A 15,344-nucleotide genomic window follows, 5' to 3' on the forward strand; every position below is an offset into this window, starting at 1 on the left:
TGCAGCCAGAGAAAGCTGGTGAACTTTAACCACCTAATGGCAAGATTTTCTCACATCGACCGCACACCATAAATGCACACGCAACCCCCTGCGCCTGCGAGCGCGTCCACACCGCACGCGGTGGTGACTGCAGGGCCTTCCGCGGGCGCCGGGCAGGGGCAGGCCGCGGGGCTGTGCCATAGCCCGCCCTAACGCCGGGCCGGGGTCAGCCCCGAGCAGATGACGCCTCCGGGCGCTCCCCGCCGGCCGTCGGGCCCTCTGGGCCCGGCGCCCGCAGGCACCACGCCGGCCACCCGCGGCGCTGCAGGCGGGGCCGAGGGCGGGCTCTGCATCCCCGTAGGCGGGGGTGGAGGCGGAGGCGGAGCGGGGCGGGGCGGGTACGCAGCGGCTGCCCCGCTCCCCGCCAACAGCCGCAGCGGGGTCCGGGCCGCCGGTGTGAGGCGGCCCCGCCAGGCCTGCCCGCCGCCGGCCCCGCTCCTCAGGGACCGGCGAGCAGCCTCTGCGGCAAGCGGGGCCGGGCGGCGGGGCGCTGCCAGCCGGGCCATGCCGTGTCGGGCGCCGCTCTTCTCCCTCCTGCTTCTCCTCTTCCTCCTCCTCGCCTCGGTCCGAGGCTCGGGTGCAGGTGGGTGCGGCGGGGCGCGGGGCTCGCTGCGGTCGTGGCCGGCGGCGCGGGGCCGGAGGCTGCCGCCCGGCCTGAGCCTCTCTGCGCGCCTCCTCCCCGGCGGCCTTCCGGCCCGGGAGGCGGTGGAAGCCTGTGGGGCCGAGGGCCCGGGCTGGGGCGGCCTCGGCCGGGGGACAGCGGGGCCGTACCTCTTAGCCCGTCCCCTGAAGGAGCTCCGGCGGGTGCCGGAGCCGCAGCCGGGGGGCGGCAGGGGGGCTGTGGCGGATTTCACCCTTCCCTCACCCCGCCTGTGCCTGGCCCTCTGAAGGAGGACAAGTCCTGGTCTCTCCTGCCGACCGCGGGGTTGCTGCTCCTAGGAAATCTGCCGTCGTCTGGGCTGCCACCGGCTCGCGTCCCGGCCCGAGGCTGGCTCTGCGGCCAGCTGCCGGGCGCTGGGCAGCGCAGCCCCAAACGGGCTGCGTCTGTGAGAGAGCTGCTAAAACCTGCACAGGTTCGGCCTTGAGGGGGACTGATACAGTATAAGCCGTTGATGTGCCTGTAGTTTGTGATGGGGCAGCCGTTCGTCAACTGTACTTGAGCCTCCTCCATTTAATTTTGTGAATTGACGGTTTAGGTAGGATTGGATTTAGACTTCGATGTAAATGCTTTGCCGTAATGGGGCAGGTTTGCTCTTCAGGTTGGGTCTGAGCTGTAGCTCGTGAGTATAATCCTAGCTTCAGTATGTATCCCAGCAAGTGTGGAAGAGCTGCTGTGACACGTCTTGAATGAGGTATGCGTACAGCGTGGTCCTTATCCAGGCACGCGGGTACCTCCATGAGTTCAGCATGTCCGCTGTCACGTTTCCTTGTGTTTGTCAAGGCCTGGCTGGCCAGCCTGCGGCTGGTGAGCCCCGTGGGGCTCGCCGGCTGTTTGGGGGCAGCTGCTGTTCCGGGCCTGCAGTCTGTGGCCAGACTTGGGAGTCCAAATGCCCATGGGTGGGTTGAGATGAGCTGGGGGACCTGCTGCAGTCCAGTCCCATCCCATCGGCAGCAGCGGGATTTCCCGGGGAGCTGATTCTGGTGCTTGGCTTGTGTGTAGGGCCTCCTCCACCTCTGCGTTCTCTCTCATAGGCAGGGTGGGCTGTGTTTCTTCTCTTGCAAATAGAGATGCTACACATTAAAATCTGAGCCAAAGAATAGCCAAAGAAAAGGAAGACATCCATTTGGTGATGACCAAATGGGTGTCATCACCCACCCCCACCTGGCCACACACTATTGCTATTCACTTTTTGCAGGCTTTGGTGCTTGTCTGACAATATGAGAAGCCAGTTCGGTACACTAGAACAGCAAAAGTCCATCCAACCTTCCCCCCAGACTTCTTTTTTGCCATTTAGCAAAATGATGTGTTCTAAGGCTGATGCAGGGGTAGGGATCAGAAATCATTCAGGAGCAGGAATGGAAGCTGTGAAACCAATGGCTAGGCCAAGCTGAGCTGCTTTCTCGCTCGCTGTAACTTGTGGCTTCACACTCTGACCTGTGAAAGCTTTGACTTGTGGCTTGAAGAGTCAGGAAGTCTCTGCATCAGGAAAAAGCAATCTGAGCGTTGTTTGGCAGATGCTTTAAAAGAACCGGTTCAGCGAGACCACCTTCCAGACAGAGAGAAAGGACAGGGCATTTCTGCCTTTCCCTGGCTAAGGTAGTTTGTTTTTTTCGAAGATACTTGCATACATAGGTGCTTTTTTCTGAAGTGTGCATTTTGTTACTTTGGGTCATACAAACTAATGATCGTTACGGAGTTCAGTGTGTGATTTCAGAAATTTAAGTAACTTCCCTTGTCAAGTTGACATATCTAACCGAAATACGAATGCGTTCCTTCGGTGTGCTACAGAAACAGCTCCTCAGTGCAGTAGTAAGTGCCTTGTGGCACACAGCACCTTGATGTTCAACTACAGAGCCATAGATTTGATAATTTTTTTGGTGTTTTTGAAGCTGGCAGGGGAAATTATTTGTTTCTGAATGCTAATACAAGGCAAAATAATCAGTGTGCAGTCTTGATTGAGGAGAAGATGAACCAGCTGCCCTCGTCCTTCATTGCTTTTTTCTTTTCTTTTTTCTTTTTTTTTTATAAGAGGGAGAGGAGAGAAGGAAAAAAAAAATGCTAGTGCTTGTGTTTTGTTCTGACAGCTTTCTTGAATTTTGTAAAATTAGTTTGTATCGGATGTCTGACTGCACAGATTACTGATGGTGTGAGATACCTTGCCACATGCCAGACCAGCAGTGAGAGTTCAAGAAAGAATGTGCGTGACTGGAAAGTGAAAACTTTTCTTGAATGAAGAAAAGGTTACTTAGTGGCCTTTAAAATATACGAGAGATTAATAGTTTAGGTATTGTTTGTAACCGTAAGGAATCTCAAACGGGTTTGCAATGCTGAATGATCCATCTGTAGCCTAAAGGCTATGTGTGTTTATTTAAGAGCACTACTCAAAAATTGAGGCTAAGAAACTAGTAACATACCTAATTAAAACTTTGAGAGCTTAGCTAGTTATTTTATATTTTGGACTTAGGGTTTAATGCAACTTTAACGTCATCTCTTTCCTGTACGCGGAGGATGTTAAGAGCCTGGCATGATGTCTTGTCTGAAAGATAGCGCTGTCAGCATCAGTGTGCTGTCTGGTGCTGTGTACCAAAATCAGGTGTAGAAATCAAAAAAGAAAAAACTGTTTACCCAAAGAAGGCTGGGGCCAGAATTTAGCTTAAGTGCTTGATCTTCTGATCTTATTTATATAAAAATAAACAAACTGTATCTTAGCAGACTATTGTCTTAAGAACAAAAAATGAAATCTTATCACATGGAATATCATCTCATGTCATGCCACGGTTGTCTTTGAGCTTAGGATCTGTTGATCCAGTACCTTTAATGGTGTAAGGGGATCACTCACGGAAAAATACAAGTCAAGCGTAGAAGGAAAACCTTTCTCTCTCTTAGGACAGGCAGGCAGCGAAGCCGTTGCTCAGCAAGGCTGTGCAGGCTCTGTCCTTGGAGGTTCTGGGACCTGCCTGGAGAAAGCCCTGAGCTGCCTGGTCTGATGCCAGAGCTGGCCCTGCTTGGGGCAGGGGCTTGGACTGGAGACCTCCCGAGGGCCCTTCCCGCCTGAGTGACTGCAGTGCTGTGGCTAAAAGTGTGAGGCTTTTCTGGTTTTAAAGGCATTTGATAACTGCGTTTTCCTGTCTTCCTCGCCTGAGCCTACTTGCAGTAATCTTAGTCTCTTTCTTTTGGCTGTCCCAATTCCTTGCTATTGGTCTCCTTGTCTTTCAGTGGGTTTTGGTTCTCCAGCCTGCTGTTTTGCCCTGTTTGCCAGCTAACTTCTCCCTCCAGCTGCTTCCCCGCTTAACTTCACATCTGGCTTTCTTTACTTCACCAGCCCCCATTTCCCCAGCCCTTAGTTCTCTGCGTTTTGCTCAGCTGCCCCCTCCTTCCAGTTGGCTTTTCTACCCCTCTGCCCCCAGCTCGGTGCCTGGCCTTTGGCTGTGCTCCAGTCCCAATAGATGTCTTCCTCCTCCGCTCTGCTTGGGCCAGCAGGGAAGTGGCTCTTCTCCTGTACTAGAGACACAACTCTTTGCTCTCCACTTCTGTGTTGCTTGCCACCCGACAAGCTGCTCGAGAGTGCTTGCAGTCTTCATTCACCCCAGGAGTTTTCAGCGTGACCGAATTTGGGTGGACATTCCTACTGGCAGAAGGCATGCCTCTTACAGAGGTTTCTGTCCTTTTCTACATTGGGAAATTGTTTTCAAAATTGGCAAAACCTCAGGCTTGAAGTGGAACGGTGCACTATGTGTTTGTGAATGTTTAAGTATGAGAAGGCTTTTTTTTTTTTCTTCTTCACCTGTTTCCTGGAAAGCTTCAGTGAAGTGACCTCAGTGTTTTCAAACAAGTTAGCAGGAGGCAGATGGTCAGGAAAAATGTGTTCTGAGTTGTTAACACAGTAAGATGTGAGATGCAGACAATTGGAATGGATGAGCTTTTGTCATGACAAGTGGCTGTGGACCTTAATTTACAGCTTCATGGGGGAGCTGGGTGAGGTTTATTGTTTTGTGCTGGACTCGATACTTTCAGTGCTATGTTCTGTACGGAATAAATAAAAGCAGTAAGTTGCAATTCAGTGCTTTGTGGATAGCAGGGACTTAAACGTATTGGTACTAGTGCACCTAGAAATGGAATGAGGAGGAGGGGTGGTTTTGCCTGTAAAGCAGTGAAAATGTAATATATGGTGATGGAATCTGGAGACCAAAAGTTAGTTACTGTGTACTTGAATGTTTCAATAGTTATTTTTATTCCTTTTCTTACTTTAGAATCTTCTCCCCACTTACCGGCACCAAAGGATGTGATGATTTATTCCTATAACTTTCGTAGTTTGCTGAGGTGGTCTCCTGTGAAAGTGGATAGAGGCTCGGTGTTATATACGGTCCATTTTAAAACGTAAGTAAATAGTTCTAAAAACAAAAAACAATTTTGTTCTAATCCAGTAACACAATTATTTAAAAAAAACCCCCAAAACCAAACTAAAAATTAATAAGCACAGAAATGAAAGTTGTCTATTACAGATGCTTTTATGTATATCCAAAAGCAGCTTTTGAAGACTGACAATCTCTTCGCCTGTGATATGTCCACTAAACTGAGAAAAGATTGAAGACCTGAAGAGCACCCAGAAATGTTGCATAGTTTCCTGTATAATTTTAGCCTTACCAAGTTCTCTCTCGCTAATTTTAATTTTTCCCAGATACTGAGAAGATGCAGGCGCTGAAAGGGCTGCGGAATTAAACCTGCATGAAAGTGGTAGTTTTGTAACACATTCTTTTGTTACAAAAATTGTCTAGGCAGGAGGGATTGTATTTTAGGTAGTTGCACTGTTCTGCTGATGCTTTATTTGTCCTTTGTTTTGCATTGCAGAGGGGCCTTTAACCAGTGGGATGAGATGAACTGCACCCGTATCACCCAGACTGAATGCGGTTTCCCCTGGTCACTTAAGGAGCGGCGCTGGACTGTTGTTTTGCGCGTGAGGGCTGAGCTAGGGCAAGTGACTTCTGACTGGGTAGAAACAGATCCATTTGTGGCAGAGAGAAACAGTAAGTGCTATTTATGATTTCAGTCTCTCTCTCCCAAAGGAGATTTCTTTGAAAAAAATGTGTGTTGTCTGTTCTAGACTTTTTTGACTCTATTATGTACAAAAGCCAAGTGAGAGAATTGCAGGTGTTCGGTTAACAAAGACTACAAGGCCTCGGTGTGTCGCTAGGAATTTGATACTACTTAGTTCCTCTGTAGTGGGATTTGCCGTGCACCCTTTCAACAGGTATCAAAAGAGAAGCAGATGAGTTTCCTTGGGTGGTTGAGCCTTATAAGAGCTACAACGCATATTTTGTTAGAGAGTTTTCCATTTAATTATTTCCCCACTTAGCATGGCCGCATACACATATACTCCCTTGATTTGTGGTAGTCTCTGTACAAACTACCTGTTTCTATTGAACTGATCCCTTTTCTAATGAATATAAACTGTCCTGACTACAGTGTAGAAGGGTCAAGGGCAGACTTTAAATCCTGTTAAATGTGTGAACAAGCGTATTGTTGTTCTTTATAAGATGTGCTCTTTGCCTTGCTGTGATTGGTTTCAGGATTAGAAGAAAGTAAACGCTGAGTTTAAAAATACCTCTGAAATGATAACGAAGCAGAGGAAAGGATTTATTAACTCTTTAGTTCAAGTTCTCCCATTCCTTGTGAGGAGCAGTGGTGGTCCCTGCTGCAAAGAGTATGATACTTTCCCTGGTGACTTCCGTTCTAAATCTTGGATTTTCTCTAGTAGTAAAGAGTGTGGGGGTGAAGAATTGCCTGAATCCTGCATTGAAGTTTACAACTGACGTATCCATAGCTTGTGATGCAGGATTGTTTAGGAGTGGGATCCTGTGGGGGTTAGGAAAGCACTGAGCTAATGGGTATACATGACAAAGCAGAGGCTCGGTGTGGGAGAGATGTTTGTGTGTCTGTTCCTTGGGGGAGCAAGAGGAACATTATGTGATCATTCTTGTGTGACTGCCCTGGAGATCAGTTCCTAGACACCAAGACCATGGGCTACTCAGTCGGGCTATTCTCTTCCTTTAATGTTTGGATCAGTTCCACTGGAGAGGAGAGCTTCAGGAATTTGTGAGGGCACACAACAAGGTGTTTGCAGTTGTACAGCAACAGGAAGTAGAAAGAAACTGAAATTTCTCTACCAATATAAAGATCATGGGGGCAAATTTTCTCTAAGTAACAGTGGACAGAGCAGGTTCTGCTGGGTTTTTCGAGGTACAATAAGCAATGGTTGCGTGCAAGGATTAATAGTTACCCCTCTTTAGTATGCAAGCAGCTGTTAACTAATATTTGCATGAGTAGGTTTTTTGAGATCCTGGTGTGCTTTACAAATGCTGATAAGCTTAATTGGTGAAAGAAGTCAAGATACAACAGATAAATGACTAATGAACATATATGGCCTGTGATCACGCAAGTCTCTTGTGTTAGGACTGACAGTACTTTATGTAATATTTTTCATGATTTAGACCTCAGAGTACTTCACAAAAGGAAGGCATCCTCTTTACCGTATAGGACAGATGGAGACATCAAAGCAAGGAGGAGGAAACTAGTTATTCCTCTTCCAGTCTATTGACCTGAACAGTGTGTTTTTTTGAGAACGTGGAATATGTGGCAGGCTATTGGGGGGGGGGGGGAGAACAAAATTGTATCACCATTAACTACCGATAAATTCAGATATATTCTAGTGACTATTTACTGAATTTCCAGGGAAAGTTAACAGGAAACTTTTTTTTTTATTATCTAGTTTCACTTATGCTTTCAAGTCTTTTTCCTTAGATTTGTAATAAAGTAGATATCTTAAATGCATTAAGTAGATGAGAGAATGTTGTATTCCCTTTCTTGAGAAAAAGCTGACAATATTTAGCATGTTTGCTGAGGGTATCTGAGTAAAGCTGGAGACAGTGTGATGAGCTGTTCTGCATCCCAGGGGTTCACTGCTCTTTCTGTGTTTATTTTCAGCTACTATAGGGCCCCCTAAAGTGAACAGTGTGACTGTAAGCTCTGACTCGCTTCTCATTAGTGTCACACCCCCTTTTGGATCTGAAGCAGGTGACTTTCTTCAGTATCATGTGTCCTACTGGGAGAACGCAACATGTACTACTAAAAAAGTAAGAATTCTCTCTAATTTATTTTGTTCATAATGCCTTTGTGACTAAGAGATATGAGTCAGTGTCTCTTGGCAAAACAGCAGAAATGGAGGAACAAAACGAATGTCATTTTTCTCTAGAAGCGAAGGTCATCATTTGGTGTCTTGAAAAAAAGTTAATTTGGTCTTGGCACAAGTATTGCATGTATTACGAAACTTTCAAAAACATCTTTTTTTCCTCCATATGAAATGAAGGTTAAATCACATTGCAGACCAAGGGAGAGAATCCACAAAGTGTCAAAGGTGGCTTTAAAATGGCATTTAGATTCCAAAGTTTGCTTAGGCAATTTGGAAAACGCTGAAATATCCTTCTTCCTTTCCTGTGCTGGGCTCGTTTGTGCTTGCAGCTTCAGTAACAGGCTGCTTTGGCCTGATGTTGCCTGTTCCTAGGGCAGAGAAAGGCAGAGTTATTAGAAACATGCTGGAGACAGCTGGGGTGAGCTGTCCCTGTTCATATTGAGACTTAGAGGTGTTGGTCTCATTGTGCTCTTATGTTGCTGTCTGGGCCCTGGTAATTGTGTTCTTGACAGGCCAGCATTGCAGGGGAGGGATTAAGTTACACTTGGAAAAAAAAAATTAAAAAGAGGGAGAAGATTCAAAAGAATATAATTCTGAAGTCAAATGTTTAAAAAACAGAAGCAGAAAAAAATGATTTATTTTAAAACCCTTTTGTTTCAAGGACCTTGCTAAATCTGAAACGCCTCCGCTTCCTTCCTCTCTTGCACCAATGTGTATTTTTCTCACACACATAAAATACCTTCATGTTTGAGATTCAGACAAGAAGTCGCTCTTGTATGCTTCTGTAGGCTTCACCGAGGCTGTTATCCTAGCCCCTTACAAGTTAAAAATTCCCAAAAGACTGTGGTGGCCGTGTGGAGACTGTGGAGGTTTTGCACTGCCCGTCAGCTGTTTTCCCCTTCAGCAGAAGGAGCTGAGACGGGGGAAGCTCTTCACTGAACTACAGTTCCGTCAGCCTCCTCTGATGGTGGAGGCACTTCTCATGGCTTGTTTTGCCCTCCCCCTTCATATATTGCGCTCGGTACCTGAGCTGTGACAGAAGCTGCGTCGAAGCGTCCAGCAGCATATTGTGGATAAAATGAGACCTTGCATCAGTTTTCATGCCTCTGCTGTTCGTGCCCTTATAGATGGTTTTAAATGGTCAGGCTTAATTTCATTTAAAAATAATGACATTTCAAATGCATTCAAGTAGGAAAGTTGAAATATGTTTCACTGCTTCTCTTGTTTGGGAAAGCTGAATTATGAAAAATAAAATCTCTGCTTTTTGAATGAGAAACTTAAATATGGGGAGGGGATTTGTGTTGAAGCTGGGTCTGGTTTTTACAGTAACGCCTATATGTATTTTTTTTGTCTTTTTAAACAGGAGACAAAGATGAGCAATACACTATTCAAAATCAGAAATCTAAAGGAATTGACACTTTATTGTTTTAGAATTCACATAGAATTGATGACACATTCAGATCTCCACTTACACGGACTGCAAAGTGTCCCAGAGTGTTACAGAACTACAATCAGTGGTATAAATCTGATTTTGTTATTTTTTGTATATAATGGGATGAGTGTAGAACATGAGTCTTAGATCGTGTAACCGGTCACTTACGTACCCGTATCTGTCAGTAGTGCTAAGAGAGCACCACTGGTAGTAGTTCACAATTGTCGTTAATGGCAAAGCAATAAGGAGAATTTCAGTCAGTAGTTGAGGGTCTGTGTTGTACTCTTCCCCTCGTCCTTTTCCTTCATAAATACTGCTACGGGTATTACTTTCTAGAAATATGCAAAGAAAGAAAATACAAATACTTGGTCTTTAGAGGGAGTCGTTGATGAAGGAGATGGTGTTACTCTTGCAAATCCTCTCCCTCAGCCACTTCCTCCTGCAGAACAGGAATGTCCCTCTCCTCTTTGACCTGCTCCCTTCTCTGACATTGTGAGCTCCGTGTTTTTTGTACGCGATAAGAGAGAGGGTAAGGGGAGGAGAGGGCACGTGCAAGATAACGGAGTTTGTCCCTCTCTTGAATCTCTCCGTGTGACCACCAACACACAGGCACAACTGATCTTTAGCATGCTTTGAACACGCTGGAAGACGTGTAGATGAAACCTGCTTACGCAGTTCCTGAAGGCCCACAGGGGCTGACCTCCCAGGCAGTATTGACCAAGTACTTGATCGCAAGCCCCTGAGCTGTGATGTTGGAGTCTGTGATGCTCCCTTGGCGCCCTTTGCTGAAGGGAGGTGCATGTTCTGAAAGAGAAGCCCCTGGCATTAATGGCCCTTGCCGACAACTTGAGGGTGGAAGGACAGACTGCATTCCCCGCCTGCCCTCTGCCCGCCAGCAGTGATTCCTTCAGCTCTGCGTTTGCCCTGCTAGCATGTCAAGTAGAAGCTTGTCTTAGGCTGCGTGATTAAGGGGAAGAAGCTCGTGGAAGCTGGTGACTTCCTTGTGGAGTCACAAAACAAGCTACTTCTGAACACCTGTGTTCAGAGTGCATCTGTAGTAGAGTTGTGATCTTAGCCTTGGAAATTATACTTTGATTACCAAGTATAGTAAATTTCAGCTTGCTGTATATTGTTTTACACTTGATGATGTCTAAACACGAACCTACCATATGTATATGGTGGTTTGTTTTTTTTTCTTTTCCAGAGGCAACCAGAGCTGGATATATTATACTAATATTTGTGTTGGTGTTACTTTTTGTAAATCTGGGAGCAGTTGGTTTGTTTCTTCTGTGGAGACACCACAAAACAATTAAATATTGGTCTCGGCCACCTTTAGAAATCCCATCGCACTTTGAAGAGGTATGTGTAGACACTTTATTTTTCTCCCCCCCCTCTCCCCCTGTAAAAGACAGTGATGATCTTGGAGCGAATGTGAACAAAGCTAGTTGTTGCGTAACAGAAACAGATACAAATGATTGTTGACTTAGTGTAAGCTGTTACTTTTCTCATATCTGCTTTCCTACTTTATTCCTCTTTTACTCAACTGAATTATTTTTTTCTCTGCACTAAGATACAAATGCTGCTGTGATCCTGTTATGACTACCCCTTGTCCACCCCTTTCTTTGCTTAGCAAAGTCATCAGGTCCAAAACAGTTGCTTACTTGAAGCAAAAAGCTTTTGTGCGCTGCAGAATGTGTACTTGGGACCTAGGTCTCGGATTAGAAATCAAATATGGAGAAGCGAACACTGATCGTTTTAAGAGCAAAGACTGACTTGGAGACTAAGGACTACCTAGGGGAATGTTCTTGGGCTTTTTCTTTTTTTCCTGTAGTTTTAGCAATACTCGGATGAAAAGGTCATCCTGGGACTTTTTTCCTCCTTGTAGCTCACGCATTTCTGTACTAAACAATATCGTTTCAGTCCTGTTCATCTTCCTCCTTTTAGTATCCAAACAGGAAGTAGTCTCTTAAGCAAAGTTCTTGATTTAAAAGTTCTTGTTCAGCATACATTCCATAATTTTAAAAGCTTGTATTTGTTTGCAGTTCTTTGAAGTGTATTTCTTTGTATAGATCTGCATGTCAGAGTAGTCCACGGTACTATGGTAGTTCTGTGATTGTGGAGCTGTTTTTCCAGATTTTTATAGACATATGGGTGAATGAACGCAGACTTCCTGCTGAGTCCTGAGTACATCATTTTCTCCTTTCATGCTACCTCAGCTACCATTTCATGGGGGCTCAGTGGTGACAGCTGTATCACATATCAAGTGAAGTATATCTCACGTAGGGGAAAAAAGTCCTGGAACTGTGTGCTAAAATAGTGCTGCATTTCATGCAAAGGACTTGCAAGAATAGAGTCTATCATCATGTGTTCTGGAGTAATTGTATTGAACTGGAAAACATGCAGCAAACGTAGATACTCTTGAACAATGTTGAGCCTGGTTTTGGGCAAAACACTGATAAGAAATGAAGGAAAACCAGTAAATACGCAGAATTTTTAAAACGTGTATTTCTAAAAGGGATCAACCAGCCTGAGGCTTCTCCTCTTAAAACATTTTCCATAAGTACAGAATACTAATTATTTTAAGGCAGTTTCGCATATACTCCTTTAGATTTTCAGAAAAATCACGTGCTTCCTTCTTTTACAGAAGGATCTCGGCTTTCAGCGTCGGAGTTACAGGGAGCAGTTCTACCGCAGAGACGCCTTCACATAGCAAAGCCAAACTGACATTCATTTATGTCTTGAATTTGCTAAAGTGGACGTATTTGAGGTTCCCATATGAAACATTTGTTTTTAATACACCTGAAAAAATAATCCTGTTGCTCATTAGCCTTGCTATGATTACAGAGGAAGTGGTGCCTTAATTGAAACTGAGGTTAATTTTGTCCCACAAAAGAGATGTGACTTGAGCCGCGGTCCCGTCTCAGCCAGATTGTGACACCTCCTACGGTACAGAACAAGCTTTTGAGTAAAACTACAAGCTACGTCAGTCTTTTAACAATGTGAAGGTGGCCCTGTTCCAGACATTTACTTTTTTTTTTTTTTTAAATCAGGGAAAAAGTGTTCAATGGCATTTTTTTTTTTTTTTTTTTTGGTTCAGTACATGAAGTGGTAGATGGCTCCAATTCCCCTTGAAACACAAGATCAGCTTAGTGATAAGGAGAGTATGTGGGGGTGGCAGGAGGAACAGAAAGCATTTTCTCTGCCCCACACGTTTTTTTCTAATGTTCTTTTCTTTGATTATGCATTCATTGTAAAGCTGGGAGGAAAGGGGAGCAGAGGGGAAGTCAAAGCAAAAAGTAACTACAAAAGAAGAATGCCACTAGAGTTTTCTGGTAACAATAAAAGATGCAGATCTGACTTGCCTGACACTGAACAAACCAGAATCTTGGATCTCATTTGCTCCATCAGTGCTTTAGACAAGCTGTCAGTTGCTAGATTCCTGCAGGTGGAGGATATGTCCCCAGCGGTGTAATAAGGAAGTGTTTTCTTCTGTGGCTTGTTCTTAACTAGCAGGAATTTCCTTAAACTGACATGAAAATAGTATTAGCCAAAATTTATTAAAAACAAAAAAAATAGGAAGTGCAGGCTGCTTTAACTCACTTAAATGGATGTTTGATTTGATTCCCCCCTTCCCCCCCCTCCCCCCGAAATAAGGTATTTTTAACTCTCTCCAGTGTAGTTTCAAGGAAATCCAGAATAGAATATACTTCTAGCAGCTCTCGCTGTGAATTCTGGTCTGAAGCAACTTGCGTATAGGCAGTGGTACCTGCTCTGTCTCTGTAATTTCTAATACATCTGTTCTGTGGATAGATAATCTGAACTGTTTTTTCTGGCTTTTTCCAGTATTTGAAAGACCCTAGCATGCCTGTTTTAGAGCTGTTGGACAACTATGCCGAGGACGATCCCCCCGATTCCTTATCATCTGTTGTGTTTTGTGGAGAAGGAAGCCAAGCCTGCGGCAGCGGTTTGGATGGTCGAGCTCATTCACGCAGCATCTCCAGCGACAGCGAAGTAACCGGAGCAGCGCCCTAGTGAGAATGCCTGTGCCAAGCCTTTGCAGAGGCTCCTGCCCATGAGCAGCGCTGTGTGGCTACTGGCAGGACAGACGATGAGCTCTGGACAAAATGAGGCCACTGACAAATCCCCAGCGAGATGTTGCTTCCCGAGAACAGCGCGGACCCTGAGCCTGTGTTTAAATGGTTTCTGCTGTGCGACAACAGCAACTGTGTTCTGCCAAAGAGACTTAAAAGGTGGAACGTGAAAGGGAAACGAACACTAAAGACAGACAGATGGTTATAAAATGGTTATATTAACATCATCATATCTCCCACCTCAAATTGAAATAAAGCTTTGAGAAATAATGGCACTTTATGGTAGGATGTAGTACAACCTGGCATTTCTGTTTTGTTGCCTTATTTGTGAAGCACGCAACGTGTATTATATCCACCCTGGTATGCTTTTCTGAGTCATTGCAGTCTCCTGTGGCAGCTTCTTCCCTCCAGATAAAAATGGCAATCTAAAAAGAAATTTTATAGTACTTTACTCTCCTCAGGATGAACCTGTGCAAAGAACTGCTCCAAGAAAGGCTTCCTAATATATGCCTCCTAACACATTCATGAGAAGCATTAATCTTCTGCTCCTGCGGTGAGATAATTGTTCTTCACAGCAAAACAAACTTAAAATAATTTTGCTCAGAATTTATATAACATGTATCAGTAATTATCAGACACTAAAATCTCTTGTTGATTGTCACGTTAGTCCTGCAAATGAAAAGTTGACTGAGGGTTGTGTTTTGAGTCCCTTGAAGCAGAAGACTACAAGTTAAGCCTCACATCGCAATCCTGGTGTCTAATAAAGCACAAACAACAAATGAACCACTTCTGTACTAAAAAGATTGTTTTTATTTGTTTGACTTTTGTCCTGGGTTTGATACAAGTTGTTAAAAAAAAAACAAACTTGTTTATTTGCAAATGACTTGTTCAACTTACTTAGGTCTGTTAATGAACTTGGTCACTGTCAGGCTGTGGGTTATCTGAGGTAATGCTGTTCCACCCCTGCCAGGAATACACAAGACTAGCGTGAAAAAATCAGTAACGTTTTTTCCAAGAGCTTCACGAAGTTGTTTCCTCATAGAACTAATCTAATTGCTTGTGATTAGGCAACATGCCAAGACAACATAGTTATCTGAAGACTTAGTCATACTTCAAGTCTGGTAAGAATTTTCAAGTCAGCCACAAGCTGTGTAGTACCTGCTTTTAAGTTCATCCATGTTCTTTTTATATACTGTGCTGTAAACAAATGAAGGACCACAGGCTCGCGAAAGGAACAACCTAAATGCGTAATAGAGGGCATACATACATGAATAAGGAGGCAGTTAAAACAGCTCCTGTGAATATTTTGCAATACAGCATACAACTTCCTGAATAAGCCCTACGCTTCTGTTAGAGAGAGTTGTTACTAAGTATTTTTACAGTTACACAAACAGGCCAAAGTTAAAAACCTTTCCTTGGGAAGAACTCAAAGGGTTATCATCTTCACAACTGGCAACTGTAGCAGGCCAAGGCATTACCTAAAATGAGCCATCCCTATCCACCTTGGCCCGTGCGGGAACTAGCTGTGGTGTAAAAGTGGGCCTCGGGACATTCTGAATGAGGCCTGCATGGTTCTTACACTATGCCTGTTTTCAGCTTAGGGTACTGGAAAAGTTACATGGTCAAAGCTGTCTCTTTTCTCCTCTTAGCAGCCGTATAGACAGCATGACCCTTCCCGTTCTGTAAAACCAGAAGGGATGGTCAAGAAATACTTGCAAGAAAGCAAACTTCTGGTAGGAAACACAGGTAACCTCAGAAAGAAGCTCTTGCCCTGCTCTTAAGCGGGAACATGCATAAAAGCAGGCTGCAAGGGCTCTTCCAGAGTCAAGCAGGTAGCTTCTGCTGTTCAAGTGTCAGGTGCAAGATACTGTAAGTGGGATTAGTTACAGGCTACACTTGTTTCTCTCTTAGTAAAAGAGCCAACAAACATTCTCA

At 44.7% G+C, this 15,344-nt stretch overlaps 1 protein-coding gene across 1 annotated transcript; it reads left to right on the forward strand.

Moving 5' to 3' along the window:
• The first annotated feature begins 428 nt into the window (after positions 1 to 428).
• IFNGR2 (interferon gamma receptor 2) lies at positions 429 to 14,192 on the forward strand. Its single transcript, XM_076353287.1, has 7 exons — positions 429 to 622; positions 4,951 to 5,077; positions 5,549 to 5,724; positions 7,682 to 7,830; positions 9,250 to 9,403; positions 10,523 to 10,677; positions 13,162 to 14,192. The coding sequence occupies exons 1-7, from the start codon at positions 544 to 546 to the stop codon at positions 13,348 to 13,350; spliced, it is 1,029 nt and encodes a 342-aa protein (XP_076209402.1). The 5' UTR covers positions 429 to 543; the 3' UTR covers positions 13,351 to 14,192.
• Positions 14,193 to 15,344: the final 1,152 nt, after the last annotated feature.

Source organism: Aptenodytes patagonicus, chromosome 1 (genome assembly GCF_965638725.1).
Source record: "Aptenodytes patagonicus chromosome 1, bAptPat1.pri.cur, whole genome shotgun sequence".
Classification (NCBI taxonomy): domain Eukaryota; kingdom Metazoa; phylum Chordata; class Aves; order Sphenisciformes; family Spheniscidae; genus Aptenodytes; species Aptenodytes patagonicus.

Coding starts and splice junctions, on each gene's coding strand:
- IFNGR2 (XM_076353287.1), top strand. CDS start 544: ATGCCGTGTCGGGCGCCGCTCTTCTCCCTCCTGCTTCTCCTCTTCCTC. Junction 5,725..7,681: donor ATTTGTGGCAGAGAGAAACA/GTAAGTGCTATT, acceptor GTTTATTTTCAG/CTACTATAGGGCCCCCTAAA. Junction 10,678..13,161: donor TCCCATCGCACTTTGAAGAG/GTATGTGTAGAC, acceptor GGCTTTTTCCAG/TATTTGAAAGACCCTAGCAT.